Source organism: Alligator mississippiensis, chromosome 1 (genome assembly GCF_030867095.1).
Source record: "Alligator mississippiensis isolate rAllMis1 chromosome 1, rAllMis1, whole genome shotgun sequence".
Classification (NCBI taxonomy): domain Eukaryota; kingdom Metazoa; phylum Chordata; order Crocodylia; family Alligatoridae; genus Alligator; species Alligator mississippiensis.
In genome coordinates, this window is record NC_081824.1 from 355,614,082 (window position 1) to 355,630,363 (window position 16,282).

At 40.3% G+C, this 16,282-nt stretch overlaps 1 protein-coding gene across 3 annotated transcripts in view; it reads right to left on the reverse strand.

Moving 5' to 3' along the window:
• Nucleotides 1–16,282, reverse strand: part of MYO16 (myosin XVI) — a 662,110-nt gene that overhangs the window by 170,632 nt on the left and 475,196 nt on the right. For all 3 annotated transcript variants that reach the window (XM_059721092.1, XM_059721091.1, XM_059721093.1), the window contains 2 exons: nucleotides 15,325–15,477; nucleotides 9,519–9,719 (listed from right to left, as the gene is read on the reverse strand). In XM_059721092.1, the coding sequence (XP_059577075.1) occupies nucleotides 9,519–9,719; nucleotides 15,325–15,477 (354 nt within the window). The remainder of the gene's footprint in view (nucleotides 1–9,518; nucleotides 9,720–15,324; nucleotides 15,478–16,282) is intronic.

Sequence of the window (16,282 nt, forward strand, 5' to 3'; positions counted from 1 at the left end):
CCTTGAAGAAAGGACTATTTATTACTACATAATTGTATGACACATACTCCAATGAGAATGACATCGTGGTTGAAACCTTTAAGATTTACACAATATACATTGTAAAATTAGCAATGAAATATGTACAGTACTGTATTACATATTACTTCAATAACAATAGAACAAACAACAAAAGTGGAATTTAATTTTGGTTTGAAAAATGTATTATATACAGAAGGGAGGATTTTTTTCTTATTTTCTATAAACAGGTTAAATATAAAGGTTTCCCTTACTTTAGTTCAACAGAATTAGTGATTGGTCCAAAAATGAATATGGAATCTAACTCCCACTAAAATTTTAGGGAATATATATATATTTCTGTACCCATGATTTTGGCCTTTAATGAATCCAACCATGAAACAGGATGAGAAGTATCACAATCTGAACTTAGATCTAGCTCAATTTTTTTCAAAAATAATGCCTGACTAATACCAAAATGGTATCAAAATATATATATTTCTATTGTGTTATATTATGTTGTAATGGAGTGTATGGTCTATTGATCTGATACCATTACGCTATTGTGACATGTTACCTATAGTTCGTATAATTATTTAATATTATTTAATATTCAGTGTTTGTAGAATTTTCAGCCACCATACTTACAAGGTGATTGAGATTTAGACATTTATCTTAATTCATTGTAAAAACAAACATTTTAATTCAATTATTGGTAAGAACATTTTTTCATTATATTTAATTTAAAAAATAATAATGAATCTACTCAGTGAAGATACTGGCACACTGGACCAGAAGCCATAGTTTATTACTTTTCTGCTAGGAGATAAAGCTATGTAGATTAACAGAAACTATTCAGTTTTTGATGAACCAGCAAGATCACTTAAAAGCTTGAACCTATTAATCACTTTAGTTTTATTTTAAGAACAAAACCTTGTTATATGACCATTACTCATATATTCTCATGAAGATTTATTCTAAGAATCTGGTAGAAGTAACAGATCACCAAAAAGTAAATGCAACTGGAAACAATATTTATTTAAGGAGGTTTGAACCCTGCTCTCTTCCATTTTACAGGAAGACCAGTAAATGAACCTCTAAAATCTGGTCTGATAAAATCACACAACTAACTTTTGTATGTGAAAGAGAACGTTATGGTCAAAAAACCTTTAGTGGCTTGGTACAGCCTAGACTACACTGTTTTGATTGTTATGTCTGGGGATAAAATAAAGAAAATGAAAGCTTTCCTATTGATTAATTTTTCTCCTTTGTCTTTATATTTAAAGGTTCATTTTCAGAGTCTGCCAAACTGTAAGTTCTCTCACAGAAAGCTCCCATTGGTGAAGGTGAGTTGACACTTGAGAGAGGTATTTTTGACACATGCATAGATGAGAAATTGAACAGACATTGATCTGCACTTAAAGGGCATTATGTAAACAGCTTTAAAGGGTAAAGAAGTTGGTCATCCAGTCTGATTGGTTTATTACAGCACCATTGGTCAAAACAGTAGTGATGCATACAATATCAAGGGGTCTATCTGATTTGTTAATGTGCTTACACATTTAGGCAGTATGAAGCTTGTTTTATGGTGACAAACTTTTCAAGTAACAGGAACAACATGCAAAAAGAATCTCTCAAGAATCAGGAGAATGCTGACTGCCTTTGCTGGTTAAAGGTTTGACTATTTGGATAATATAAAAACGATACATTGAAAAAAAACTAGTAATCATCCCAACCACAACAAAAAAAAACAATCTAAAGTCACCACATCTGCTCTGAAGAGAATACGTAGGACACCCACATTGCTGACCTGAAATCTGCCTTTACAACATAAGGACACTCCAGCAGAAAAATAGACCATGTCTTTGAAGGAGACACTCTACAGTAATCTGCTACAATAACAAAGAACCCTCACTTATGGCCACACAATGTGGTGGTCACCTACCCTCACATTTGAACCATTCAAAAGAACCATCAAACAATTACAGACTATACTTGATAAATATCAGACCTTGAAATAATATTCCCAGCCCTTCTGCTCCTGGGTTTTAAACAACCACCTAACCTTGCCCAACTCATCATCAGAAGCAAACTTTACACTGTTCAAAAGACATCAAATGGGACAAGGCCTTGCTTCAACAATAGATACAAAATCTGACAGTGTATCTGCACTGCTACAACAATCAACACACCCCAACAATGAGCCTATGCACGCTCAACCCAAAATGTAGTATATCTTAATCAGGGGACCAAATGCCCTACATGGCTGAAACTAGACTAATACTACAAACCAAGCTGAATGATCACAGGAAAAAGTTTAAAAAGAAAGACACACAAACATGTGTAAGGGAACACTTTTCACAGAACAACTATTCACTTTCTGACCTCGCTAGCCTTGTGTTTAAGGAAAATTTAAACAACATATTCAAAAGGTAAGTCTGGAAACAAAAGACGGTTGAATAATAAGAACCAAAGATTGAAAACTAATATTAACTTTGTGGCATATTATAATCTAAGTGACTCCAGATAATCTTTATTCACACTACAGATGATAATGACCCCCTTCCTTTTTTAAAGGTTTTGATCCTCCACTAATCAAGCTATTCTTTCTTCTATGATTTGCTTGTCTGCTACCCCTGGAAATTTCTCTCTTCTCCAACTTCACAGACCTGAAAGATGTTTTTAAATCTTCCATTGTGCCTGCTTTTCCCTCAGACCTGAAGAAGACTGCATTGCATTTGAAAGCTTGTCTATGTCTATCACAACGATGCAGTTGATCTAATAAAAGATATAACCCACATAAATCTATAAACATGATCTGTCAGATTACCTTATTGGTACTTTAAAACCAATTGGGATAAAAGAGGTATTTTGAGCCCTGGAAAATGTACACTGGTGGAATACTATTCTTCCTGCTCAAAAACTACTTTCATCGGTGAGCTGACAGTTCAGTAATATAATTCATGTAAAGTCCTATGGCATATGGGTGCCAGTGCAGTGAATATTAATGTTCCATAAACCAGTGTCTTAGAATTCTACATTACATTTTATGGCTAGGGACAGACATTCAAAAAGCCCAAGCAAGAATGGATTCACTCTTTGCAGGTTAGTCTAAGCTGCGCAGCTTAAAACTGATTAATAACCAGACAGACATGCTCTGTTAAATCAGGAAATGCAGGCACATGCCTGCAGTGGCTCAAGCCAGAAGTTGGGGGGCACTAGAGTGTGCCTGCCAGTCACTGCCAAAGGGGAGGGAAGGGAGATGCCCTTCCAAGGCTCTCACCCTTCCCTGCTGGAGCAGAGGGGGTATGGCCAGGCACCAGCCAGAGCTAGCAGACACAGAATATGCCAGCATGGAGAAAAAGTCTTTTCTCTGAAGCAAGGTATTGAACACAGCAATTTTCAAAGCATACAACAGGGAACTACAAAAATCTTACCTAAGCTAAGATACAGCCCAGTAAAACACAGCATACACAGCTTAGCCTAGTTTAAAATGTAAACCAGAAAGAGAAGAGTTAGTTTTACTAGTCCAGAGGGCAGAGTATTTCCTTACAGTCAGATATTCAGAAAGGTTTTGTTTACATGTTTTGCTTTATAATGTAAATGTAGCTCTCTGCATTCTTTGGTGAGGTTGTCTTCACCTTCCCTTTACACCTCCAGCATGTGTGATCACTGATGATTGTCAGGTCTTTGCCAAAACTTCCCACCACTCAGTCTGGTCCTACAAATCTTAGCTCTGAAAATGTAGGGCTTGGATCTGCACACTGATCTGCTTGCCTCTTTCCCCCATTCTGGGACACGCAGAAAAACCAAACCAAACCAAACCAAACCACAGAGACTGCAGCCAAAGTCCTGGCAGTTCCAGGGGAGAGAGGGAACAGGGGGACAGAAGGAGTGATTAACTCTGTCCCTGTCTGTTTGCAGGTAAACCATGGTGGTATGGCTGGGGCTGGCAAACAGCAGCTGTGGTCCCCAGGGTTTGCCAGCAGAAGACAGGATGGAGGGGGGGGGGGGGGGGGAAAATAGGAGACGGAGGGAGAAATTTGCCAAAGGGGCCATGACAAGCCAGTGTCTGTCCACACCCTGCCCCTGCTCTGGCTAGAGAGCAGAGGGAAGGGGCCAGCCGTGCTGTGAAGCAGGGAGCCCCACCCAGCCCAAGAGCATGCCAGGATGCTGGGGGACTCTGGTTTATTTTAAATCAGCAAGCGGTCAGGGACAGACACTGCATAAACTAGCTTGAGCCAAATCAGTTAAGTATGATACTACATTCAACTAGGTTTATCTCAAACTGGTTTCAGCCATTTTCAGACAGGTTTATATGCACTGAACATCTGTTCTGTTACAGGTTTCAACTAGTTTCTGATTACTTAAACTTATGTGTAATGTCTGTCCCTAGCCTATTAGTGCAATTCTAGTTGATGGTGAAATGCATTTATTAAATACAATGAAAAGACAAATTGCTTAGACACCATTATGAAACTGCAATGGCTATGTCACCACCAAACTGTATCAGAAAGCAACCAACTGCAACAATCACCTCCATACTGCCTACTTTCATCTTAAACACATCATTAGATCCACTGCTTACAGCTGAGCTCTCCATTACAACCAGATGTGCCCATATCTTATTAACTGAGATGCACATATTTGGGATTTGGAGCAGGTAGTCTTGCACTTAAAATATAATCCAAAAAGTGTAGCCACTCAAATCAGCAGAGCCAGACTCTGACCCTGCTTTGACCTACTACAATACCAACTCTGTGACAAGAACAACTAAATCCTTGCTGTTGTCACTTTCAGCTACCAGCTCAAATGCCTTGGATACATCATTATTGACTTCTAACCCCTCCTGGAAAATGACAACCATCTCAAGGGAGAGAAAGGGGACAAGCTTGTCATGGTTTACAGGTAAGCCCCCCAACCTCAAACATGGTCTCTCCAAGACTACCTCATAGTCTCACTAAAGAACCATATCTGCTTCTAGATCCCCTCATCAACACAGACCACACAATCGCTAGACCAAACAATATGGATTATAATACCGGGGGTTCTTTCACCTGATTCTCTACCAATGCCATACAAGCCATTACCTGCTTACAGTGTGATTCTACTCTCTACATTAGACAGACAGAACGATGCCTATGTGAAAGAATGAATGGATATTGATCTGACGTCAATTTGAGGAAGACACAAAAGTCTGACAGACCGCTGACCTCAGAGAAGCTGTTCTTAAACAACAAAAAACTTTAAAAACTAACTTGAACATGAAATTGTAAAACAAGAAATCATTTACAGCTGAACTCTGATAAGCAGGGATCCTGGTTCTCTCTGATAAAAAAAATCCCCCATTTTCAGATAAAAAGTAACCCCAAATCCACATTTTTCCATGATTCAAATGAAAATGAAATGCCATTTCATTTGAATCATGGAAAAATGTGAATTTTAGGTTACTTTTTCTAAAAATTGGGGATTTTTTTAATTAGATAAAACCAGGATCCTTGGTGATACGTATCATCTCAACAGAGATTTTGGATTCTTACCAGGCTATCATCAAGTCCTCATTTTTTAAATTTGGGATCTCCAAACAAATGTCAGTGATAATTTTCTTTACACGTTACTTACTTCAGACTATGAAATAAGACTATAAAATGACTATGAAATTATACTGTTACTTTTCATAAGGAATTCTTATTTTCAATTGCCAAAACACCTGACATATTTAAAGATATGATTTGCTAAAAGTTTACACAATGGAAAAATCATAAATAATTTTAATAAAATCACTACCAAAATGTAAAATCACTACATCTAATATCTAGATGCTAATGATATTGCAAAACTCCTATTCAGATTCCTAATATTTGTAAGAACCTAAGTTTCCAGTAGTTAAGTCCACTTAAAGGCTAAATTTCCATGACTCGGCATGACAGAAGTGCCTAAATGTACATACTGGGCCAATTTCATGCCTAAATGTAAAGCTTAGCTGAATTCACAAATGAGGCACTTCTCTCCCTGTCTTGCCTGTAGAGACTAGTCTGGTAGATGGATTTTGAGTATACTTAATCCTGCAGAGAAGTCAGGAAGAATAAAGATATGGTGTTTCCCTTTTCCCCAAGATTTCCTAGGGGTTAGGCCACTCACTGGGTCTGATAAAGACCCAGTTCAAGTTTCTTTTCCTCCTGTTTTAGAGCCAGGTCTAGAATCCAACTCTCCTAACTCTCTAGGGCTACCCCTTCCTACAAGGCTGCCAAGTATTTTGAACTCTCCTGTCCAAGCTTTCCACTTTATATGAAACGCTTGAATATTGTGTGGATGAAGGACTGAAGCTTGGGTCTCCCTTATCATTAGAATCAGTGTCAGTCTCTCTTGTTTCAGAGTAAATATTTAAGTAAAATTCCCAACTGGTGAATCTAAATCTCTATTTCTACAGTACAACTCTCCAAGCCTATGAGTGTTGTTACACTGAATATCATGGCAAGAGAATGTTGCTGTAACTACTTAGCAAGGTGAAGAGCAGAGAAGCTATCATATTTCTTTTTAAAGAGTTGTGTTATAGATTCTAGATGAAAAGCTTCGTTTCTTTTAGAATGTGTACAATGTAACATTACAAAATTTTCCCATTAGCCAAAATGTAATAATCCAATATTCCAATAATCCAAGACAAAGTCCAATGAGACAATTGTCCAAATATCCTGACCAGTGAGGCTCTGACCTGTTTTCATCCAACAGGCATCATCACTGGCCAATTGTTTTTAACAATGTCACATTTCCTTTCTATCTTTAGAGGAGTATAAAACCACCTGTTACTTTCACTAGTCCCATCACAAAAGTTGCAAACAGGAAGGCATACATTACATTCTAAAATTAAGATGTAAAAAGTAGATTCGACTTGTAAAATCATTTACTATTCATACAGATATGCATTATACACTCTCTCATTCTCCCTGTGTATGTGTGTTTGTGTATATGTGCGTAAACACAGACACACTATATATGCACACTCACTATATTTGCACATATATCCCACACATGCATTAGCAATAGTATAGTTACACAGCTATTGTTAAACAGAGAGCCTTAACTTGTTGCATACTACAAAGTTGTTATGGGGGTTCTGTAAATAGATGGTTTGCAGGATTAGTGGGCATACAATGTTCATGTAGCTATATATTATTCTGCTTTAAATAAAACAATTTAATCAAATTTGAGCATAAAATCTTGCACTAATTATTCTGTGTTTTTACATAATTTCAGCAGACTTTTGACTAAGTAATGACTGTAGAACTTAGTCCACCAATTGTAAGCACTACATTTAGAGCACTAAGAAACAGATGCACACCAACATAAATCCAGAAACATCAATCTCCCAGATTAACCAAAAGGGATTAGTAAAGTGACTGTTTGATTCTTCAACGGGCATCTTTAAAAATATATTTTTTTGTTTTGGAGAAAGACACAGAGTACCTTAATGGGATGCAGGAAGTGTTACCTGTCAGCTCTGTGTTCCTGAGGGAACTTTGGCACCCAGCTTGCTGGACTTACAAAGGACTTTCCCCCCTCCCTCCCCACACCTCATCTAACCAGAACTAAGCAAAAGAAAAGTTTAATAGGCATCTCAGGCCATACATTCCCCGATCCCGGTATGGGAGGCCTAGTTAAACCTGATCAACTAAAACTCAGTTGCTGGGTTAGGAAATGCTGAGGCAGGAGACCGAGTCAGAAGGGGTATAGGCAACATTTGAACAATGGTTTCATCACAACGTCCAGCCCGTTGGAGCCCTGACCACAAATGCTCATGCTTTTCCTGGGATGACTGGTGGAAGTCCTCCCCACAAAGTTTATGAACACTCCAAGTAATCAATCCCCTTAAGTATGTTAAAAGATTACAGTAAGATCTGAAAGTCATGCTAAGCTGAGGCTTATTCACAACAGGAAAATACAAAACACTGATGCTGAGTTCACAATGCAAGCATAGCTACGCCATTTGAGAAGAAACAATGTGGTATCCCTTCCAGTTTATCTTCTATATTCATAATAATTTCAAGCTGGTTTCTAGGTGTCTGGCTATTCCTTAAAACTTTATGTTTTTCCTGGTTGTTAATCAGTTTCTTGAGATGTTCCAAACCAGATAGCCCCTTGTCACTGAAAAAGGTAATCAATTTAAATTGAAACTATTTACATAACAAGATTTCCCCTGTCAATTACGGCTTGGGACCCTCTTGAGTTACACAATTAAAAGAATTTTTTGTTTGTTTTTCCTTGCAGGTCTATTATTACTAGTACCAACATAAATTTCATATACTTAACAATAAATAACTTTTATAGTCAAACTGGTGGTAACTGCATGTATTTTTTCTTCTCTACTTCCCCTTCTCCACTTGCTCTGCAGCAATGCTTCTTTTACCTAAGCCAAAGATCCCTGTGAAGCCCCAAAATACTGTGGGGTCCACTCATCAAGAGGCTACCACTACTAGGAAAGTTAGGGCAAAGATTGGGATGTGCTGAGATTGAGACACATAAGGGGATCACCTTGTACAGGCTGATTGACCCAGTTTGGTTCAGACGTGCCCTAATGAACTGAATGCTGGCCCATAAGGGTGTTAGCTGGACACCCAGCCGGATTCAGAAGTATTCTGTTCACCTGTGTGCTTGTGTCTGACTGCATTTTATTGTTACCTTAATGAACTGATTCCTGGCATATGAGGGTGTCAGCCTGTACATGCTGATCAACTCGGCCGGATCAGGCATATCACATTAATCTGTCTGTGTGTGTGTGTGTGTGTGTGTGTGTGTGTGTGTGTGTGTGTGTGTGTGTATTTGACTGATTTGGTGGCAGGAGGAACCCAGCCCCATTGAAACTGAGTCCTGCAAGATAGCTTCATTGGGGGTGAGGATTTGCAGAAGGGAGAGATACAGCTGCGTATAGAAGCATAAATAACACAAGCAACGCATTGATAGAATTACAAAGACCCTAGAAATGTGCCCCTAATAAATGAGCACGCCCCAAAGAGATAGGTAAATCCGATAACAGAAGGGAATGGGGAAAAACAGCAAAGTAGTAAGGAAGAAAGAGTATTTGATAAGGCAACATTACAGTTGGCCATTAATTTCTTAAATTTTCCTGATAATTTTATTCTAAGTAAAAAAAATAGGAAGACTTTAATGAAATTTTTCTCAAAAAGTCCTATTTTTCAACCATCTCTATGCAATACAGAAGAGTACAAAATATTCCCAAGCCAAGAAATTCTCATACTGATCCTACTCATCATCACCCTGTTTTGTGGTTTACTAATATTCAGGAAAAAAAATAAAAGGTATAATCTATGTAATTTATATGGAAGTTATTACTTTATAGATATGGTATTTTTACCTAGAAATATATTATTGGAACAGGATTGTTTAGAATGAACTCAACTCTTCACATTAGCAGCTAAAATTGCTAATGAGGAACCATTATTGTTCTTAATGCCTTTTTCATTTAATAAACTAACTAATCACTCATTCACTCCCACCTAACTTACCCTGCCAGCATAATGCATAATGGTGAAGTTGGAGCCTTGATCCTTTGGTGCAAGATTGCCATTTCCATCTTTTGTGGAGGAATATACAGCATTAGTGTCTGAAGTTTCCAAGTAAGCCTGAAGGCGTTTAGAAAGACTCTGTTCCATGGACCAAATGGATTGGCTTTCTTCATCCAGCATTGACAGAAAACCAGATGGCTTCTGAAATGAAACATGTTTAGTAACATTAGTGGCAGAATACCAGTTCTTCCCTGTACAGATACACATCTTCCTTTTAGTTATAAGCATGGATCCAAATCTAGAACAGAATACCAGCTTCTACAGGAAATGCAAAGACCGACATTTGATATTCTCCCCAAAAATATGATTTTTGCTAATTTGTTAGGAAAATGAAAAGGACTGCACTCAAGAAACAAGATCAGACCAAAGAAACCCCCATGCCACAACAGAAGGTTGGTGAATCAATATGAACAGAGAATCCCTGACATACCTTCTCCTCTTCTTAACTGCTATGGATACTGTAGTGGTCCACAGGATGATTAGGGAAATCTCCCTCTTTGGGTCTATTTACAACCACCACCTTTCCTATAAATACTTAAACCATAAAATAATGCCCTGGATTTTTATTAGCCTAACATCATCTGGGTCATATCCAAAAGAGGGCTTATACATCCAAAACAGACCTAGGTAGATTTTTGATACCTAAATCCAATATAGTAAACCAGAATCCTTGTTAAACCCCTAGGTAGATATCTAAAATTAATTCCTGTTCAATCTGAATGTTTTCTGCACTTCTGCAGTTGCCTAGAAGTTATCTAGCCTAAGAACCTAGGGGCCCCTGCCTAAGCTACCATGAGATCCAGATACAAAGGGTGAATACTCTTTAAGCCACGTGAATGTAGATCAGGAGAGACGCACTGCTATTTGTCAGTGACAGGAGCCATGCAAAGAAATTGGTATAAGTAACTCCGGTGGAGGATTGGGCAGGATCAGAGCCAAGATTGCGAGGGGTTGACAGGACCGCAGGGATTGGTGGGTCTGTAGGGGGAAGGTAGCTTAGTCAGGGGAGGAGTTCTGGGGGCCTAAAAATAGCCAATCAGAGTTAAGGGGTGGGAACAGTGCAGCCTTGGGACTGGTGCCAGCGGCTGGGCTTTCCCAGCCCCACCGCTGCACTGTGAATGCATAAAGGTGTGTGCAAGGTTGAGTTAATTTGGGCTCAATCTAAGTCAGTTCACATTCTCAGGTGAACTAACTTAGATTGGGTGCACCATTTTTGGATGATTTAAACCCACTGCACATATGTATAATTGGACACTGATTAGGGCTGTGCGAAATTTCGCCAGGTGTTTTCATTTCAAAGCTGTTTCAATATGGTTTGAGATCAAAACAGTAAAATTGAAAGGAAACAAAAGGCTTCAAAACAGCTTTAAAACAGAATGAGGGCACTTGAAACATTTTGACATTTTTGAAATGTTTTGAGTTTTGAAGCCGAGCTTACTTGGCTTCAGCACCAGTCCCAGGTGGTAGTGGCAGCCTCCTCTTATCTGGTGTGCAAATCTGGGGGCTCACACCCCTAGGAGGAGTCTGGCACAGCCCGACACCCCTCCCAGGGGTACAGACCCCCAGATCTGTGCACCAGATGAGAGGAGGCTGCCTCTGCCACCTGAGACCAGCAGCAGTATCAATCTTCCCTGGCTTTGGATGCGGGCTGTGCCCAGCGCCATTCCCAGGTGGCAGCGGTAGCCGCGTCTCAACTGGCACACAGATCTGGGACTTCATACCCCCAGAAGGAGTCTGGCACAGATCAGCAGCTTTCGTGGTGGTACAGACCCCCAGATCTGCATGCCGGATGAGAGGAGGCTGCTGTTGCCAGCAAGTGTCAGGAGTTTTGCTTTGAACAGTTTGAGGTGCAGATTCCCAGAAGCCTCTATACCTATCTCCTTGAAACTTGGCAGGGATCATGCCCTCAGAAGGGGCTACCATCCCTGCAATTTTCATCCAAATCAGGCAAGATATGACAAAGTTTTAGGCATTGTCATGGTTCCCCATTATAGCCTATGGGCAAAACGTCAAAACATATCAAAACAGGGAAGCAGTTTCGATGAAATGAAACGGAACAGTGATTTGAAACACAATAAAATGATGAAATAAAACACTGTGCCTTTGAAATGGCAAAATGGAAGTTGAAATGAAATGGTACTGTTTCGCACAGCCCTAGCATTTATACCTGAATGTAACTTCTGTATGCATCCTCAGTGGGGTGGGTCTTATATCTCCCAACAGACTCAGGCAAGTAGGTGTGCTCAGAGTATACCTTTCATGTAATGAGACTGGGCATCTCATAAATTGCAGTTGCAGCAATTTCAGTTTTAGTGTGTGAATGGATGAGAAGTCCATCTTTTATGTAGTGTCCAATGGTTAAAGCACTCACCCAGAAATAGACCACAGCTCTAAGTCTCTTCAGTCTGAGGGGGATATCTTAGTCCTCTGAAGACTACCCTCTCAGAAGAGGGCTTCAAAACAGTCTGGATGAGAGCAATCTCCAACTTTTCTATAGAAACTGTACCATGGTATAGTAAACAATACAAAATGCATAGGGCCAGAAAAAGGAAAAGGAAGAGAGAGCATAACTGTAGGCCGAAAATTAGGACACTCAGTTGGAAGGGGTGTCTCTGCTTCCAACACTGAATATGCATTTAAAGTAATTGATCATGACATAAAAAGCATAAGTAATCCTGGAACCTAAGATCTGAGGTTCCTCCATTCCAGCCAAGTGATCTGGTCATCAGGGATCTTGGTTTTCTCTGATTAAAAAAAAAAATCTCCAATTTTTGGATTAAAAAAAAGTAACCCCAAATCCACATTTTTCCATGATTAAAATTAAATGCCACTAATATATAGGTGTGTGTGTGTATGTGTGTGTATATTATATAGTGGTGTTTCATTTTAATCATGGAAAAATGTGGATTTGGGGTTACTTTATTTAATCTGAAAATTGGGGATTTTATTTTTATCAGAGAAAACTAGGATCCCAGCTGATCATAAGGGTCAATTTTCCCCCCTGTTTTCTCTTCCTTGCCTTATGAATCTTGGTTTGCTATCTGCAATATGTCTCAGCTTCAACAAAAGAGTAGGAAGAGCCTCTACAATTGATGGTTAGAGCACTCTCCTGGTAGATGTGAAATGAGGATTTGACACAGTCCTACAAGGCAAAGCAAGACCTACAATCCAGGTCGCCTAATTTCTAGGTAAGTGCTCTTACCGCCAAGTTATATAACAGGTAGACATTAATATCTTAAAGCAAACCAGTGAGTTCTGCTCACTCACATCATGTTTGGGCCCTACATGCTGACTAGACAGAGGTGCTTGTCTACAAGCTCCGATTCATGGACCTAATCTTTGGGCATGAGTTCAGACTCCTATTGTACTTAGTGCTATTTACTAGGGCTGTGTGAAATTTCACTAGCTGTTTCATTTTGATGCTGTTCGACTCATTTTGAGCTTGAAACAGTGAAGTTGAAATTAAATGAAGGTCTTCAAAACAGCCTTGAAATGAAACAAGGGAAGTCAAAATGTTTCCAAAGTTTCAAAACATTTTGAGTTTTGAAGCTGAAGCTGGCCTTCCCTGCAGGGAAACAGAAATTAAGGAGAGGGAAGAAGGTGGAAGGGCACAGTGAGGGTGTGCCTTAACACACATGCTGGAGAAGAAGCTCCTGCAGGAGAGGAAAGAAGGGCTCTGTCACATTTTGGCTGCCTGAGATGCTGCTGGTGCTAGTGTGCTGCTCCTCACTAAGTTATTGGTTTACCTGTTGTTATTTAAAGTGGTGGACCACGCTGAGGCTAAAGGGGAGGAGGCCTCATTGGGGCACACTACCGTGTCATGTAGAGGCCCCAAAACCAGTGAGGGCACACAACACACACACACACACACACACACACAGTCACACATCCTGATTTTTGCTTGTCAGCAGCTTGAGGTGCAGTTTCCCAGAAATTCCTGCACCTATCTCCTTGAAACCTGGCAGTCTTTGTAGTTTCATAGTTGGTAGGGTCAGAAGGGACCTGAGCAGATCATCAAGTCTGACCCCCTTGCCATGGCAGGAAAAAGTACTGGGGTCAAATGACCCCAGCAAGGTGGTCATCTAACCTCCTCTTAAAGACCCCCAGGGTAGGAGCCAGCACCACTTCTCTTGGAATTTGGTTCCAGATCCTAGCTGCCCTGACTGTGAAGTAGCGCCTCCTAATGTCTAGTCTGAATCTACCCTCTGCTAGCTTGTGACCGTTATTTCTAGTCACTCCTGGTAGTGCTCAGGGGAACAGGGACTCCCCCAATGCCTGCTGGTCCCCTCTGATGAGTTTGTAACAGGTCACTAGATTCCCCCTCAGCCTTCTCTTGTGGAGGCTGAACAGGTTCAGGTCCCTTAGCCTCTCCCTGTAGGGCCTGCCCTGCTGCCCCCTGATCATGTGGGTGGCCCTCCTCTGGACCCTCTCCATGTTGTCCACATCCCTCTTGAAGTGTGGCGCCCAGAACTGGACGCAGCACTCCAACTGCGGCCTGACCAGTGCCGCATAGAGGGGGAGGATCACCTCCTTGGACCTGCTCGAGATGCATCTGTGGATGCATGACAAGGTGTGGTTGGCCTTCCTGACCGCGTCCCCACACTGTCGGCCCATGTTCATTTTGGCATCAATAATGATTCCAAGATCCTTTTCTGCCTCTGCACTGACAAGAAGGGAGTTCCCCAGCCTGTAGGTATGTTGCTGGTTCTCCCTCCCCAGGTGCAGCACCTTGCACTTGTCAGTGTTGAAACCCATCCTGCTCTCATCTGCCTACCCCTGTAACCTGTCTAGGTCCAATTGCAGCCTATTCCTCCCTTCTAGTGTGCCCACATCCCCCCACATCTTAGTGTTGCCAGCAAATTTGAACAGGGTGCTTTTTACCCCCTCATCCAAGTCACTGATGAAGATGTTGAACAGCGTGAGTCCGAGGACCGAGCCCTGTGGGACCCCGCTGCCCACATCCCTCCAGGTCAAAAATGACCCAACCACCACCACTCTCTGGGTGCAGCCCTCCAGCCAGTTAGGGACCCATTTGACTGTGTAGGTGTTGACACCACAGTCACCTAGTTTTTTAATGGGAATGGGGTGAGAGACAGTGTCGAAGGCCTTCCTGAAGTCTAGAAAGACTATGTCTACTGCTAGCCCTGCGTCTAAGGATTTTGTGACCTGGTCACAGAAGGCCACTGGGTTGGTCTGACAGGACCTGCCTCTAATGAACCCATGTTGGTTGCCCCTAAGCATAACCTCCCCTGCTGGCCCCTCATGGACCAGCAGGGGCTGCAATGCCTGCTGTTTTCACCCCCCTGTGCCTTCACACTTACAAGTGATATGAGTTTTGATTTCAGGACTTTAAGGTGCAGTTTCCCAAAAATCCTTGTACCTGTCTCCTTGAAACTTTTTTTTCAAGTTTCCATGGAGACATGGTTTCCAAGTTTTTTGTCGTTGGCAAAAAATGAGAAAGCTATAGGCAGTTTCGTGCTTCCCCATTATAGCCTATGTGCGAAATGTCGAAACAGCATCAAAACAGCAAAACAGTTTCAACAAAAAAAAAAAATTAAACAAAACTTGAAACGAAACACTGTCCCATTGAAATGGAAGTAGAATCAAAATAGTGCTGTTTTGCACAGCCCTACTATTTACAGACTAGTTATAGTCTCCCCACTCAACATGGAAATGCCAAAGTCTCTTCCTGGATCTTGTAAAATGTTATAAATATACATGGTATATAAATGGATTTGAAAACTACCTGAAAGAAAAAATCTAAGGCTGCTGTGTGGTTAGCAGGAGAGTATGTGGTTTCCATAGTAACTCCCTCTTGTACACATTCTGCTTGCTCTTGTAGAAAAAGTACTTCATTGATATAGTGGTGTATCTTCTCATTGGTCATGTTGACACACAGCTATTATAAAATGGAGAAAAAATGAGTAGTAGACATTTGCAGGATAATTCATCAGTACAACACTCTATGACAAATACTATATGACAAATACCAATTTTATGAAATGTTTCTCTACAACATGTGATCTTTCAGTAAATCAGAGAAAGGCCTTGGGAAAATTTATACTGTAACAAATATTAGTTATAATTGAGGTGAAGGTATAATTTATACTGATCCTTGTGAGTTCTACATAATTCTACCAGTGCTCTAAGCTATACTTGTGTAGATCTGGAATAATCCCATTGATTGAAGTGGCTCTGGTACTTATCATAGCCTATTGCTGTTTACTTTTTACAAAACTAGACAAACTCAAGACTTTAAAAAAAAAAATCTTATTGTTGGATTAGTGTCCTAATCTTGCTACAAATTCAACACTGACAAACATCTACTTCCACATGGAGATCCCTCAAAGTTGGGGAGGGGTATGCTTCAGAGTTCATTGCAGGACTGCAATACAGAGTACTACTGCAAAGTATCTAGAGATATTCTTCTAGTCACATCTCTCCATTTTCTGAACATAACAAAGTAAAGCTTGCTCAAAATGGGAGAAATTAAACTATAGAGAGGAAAATCAAATGTGTAAGCATTTTGATTGAGAAATGGCAGCACAGTGTTTTATGAGTTCCATTCTTCCTCATGAAACTCCCTCTATGTCAGTTAACATATCCCATAATACACAGCATTCTCCCCTTTTGATGCAGAATGGGATTCTTTTGTCATCTAGAAGCTTTTCATCTTTCATCTGGTGCATTATGGTTCAGCCAGG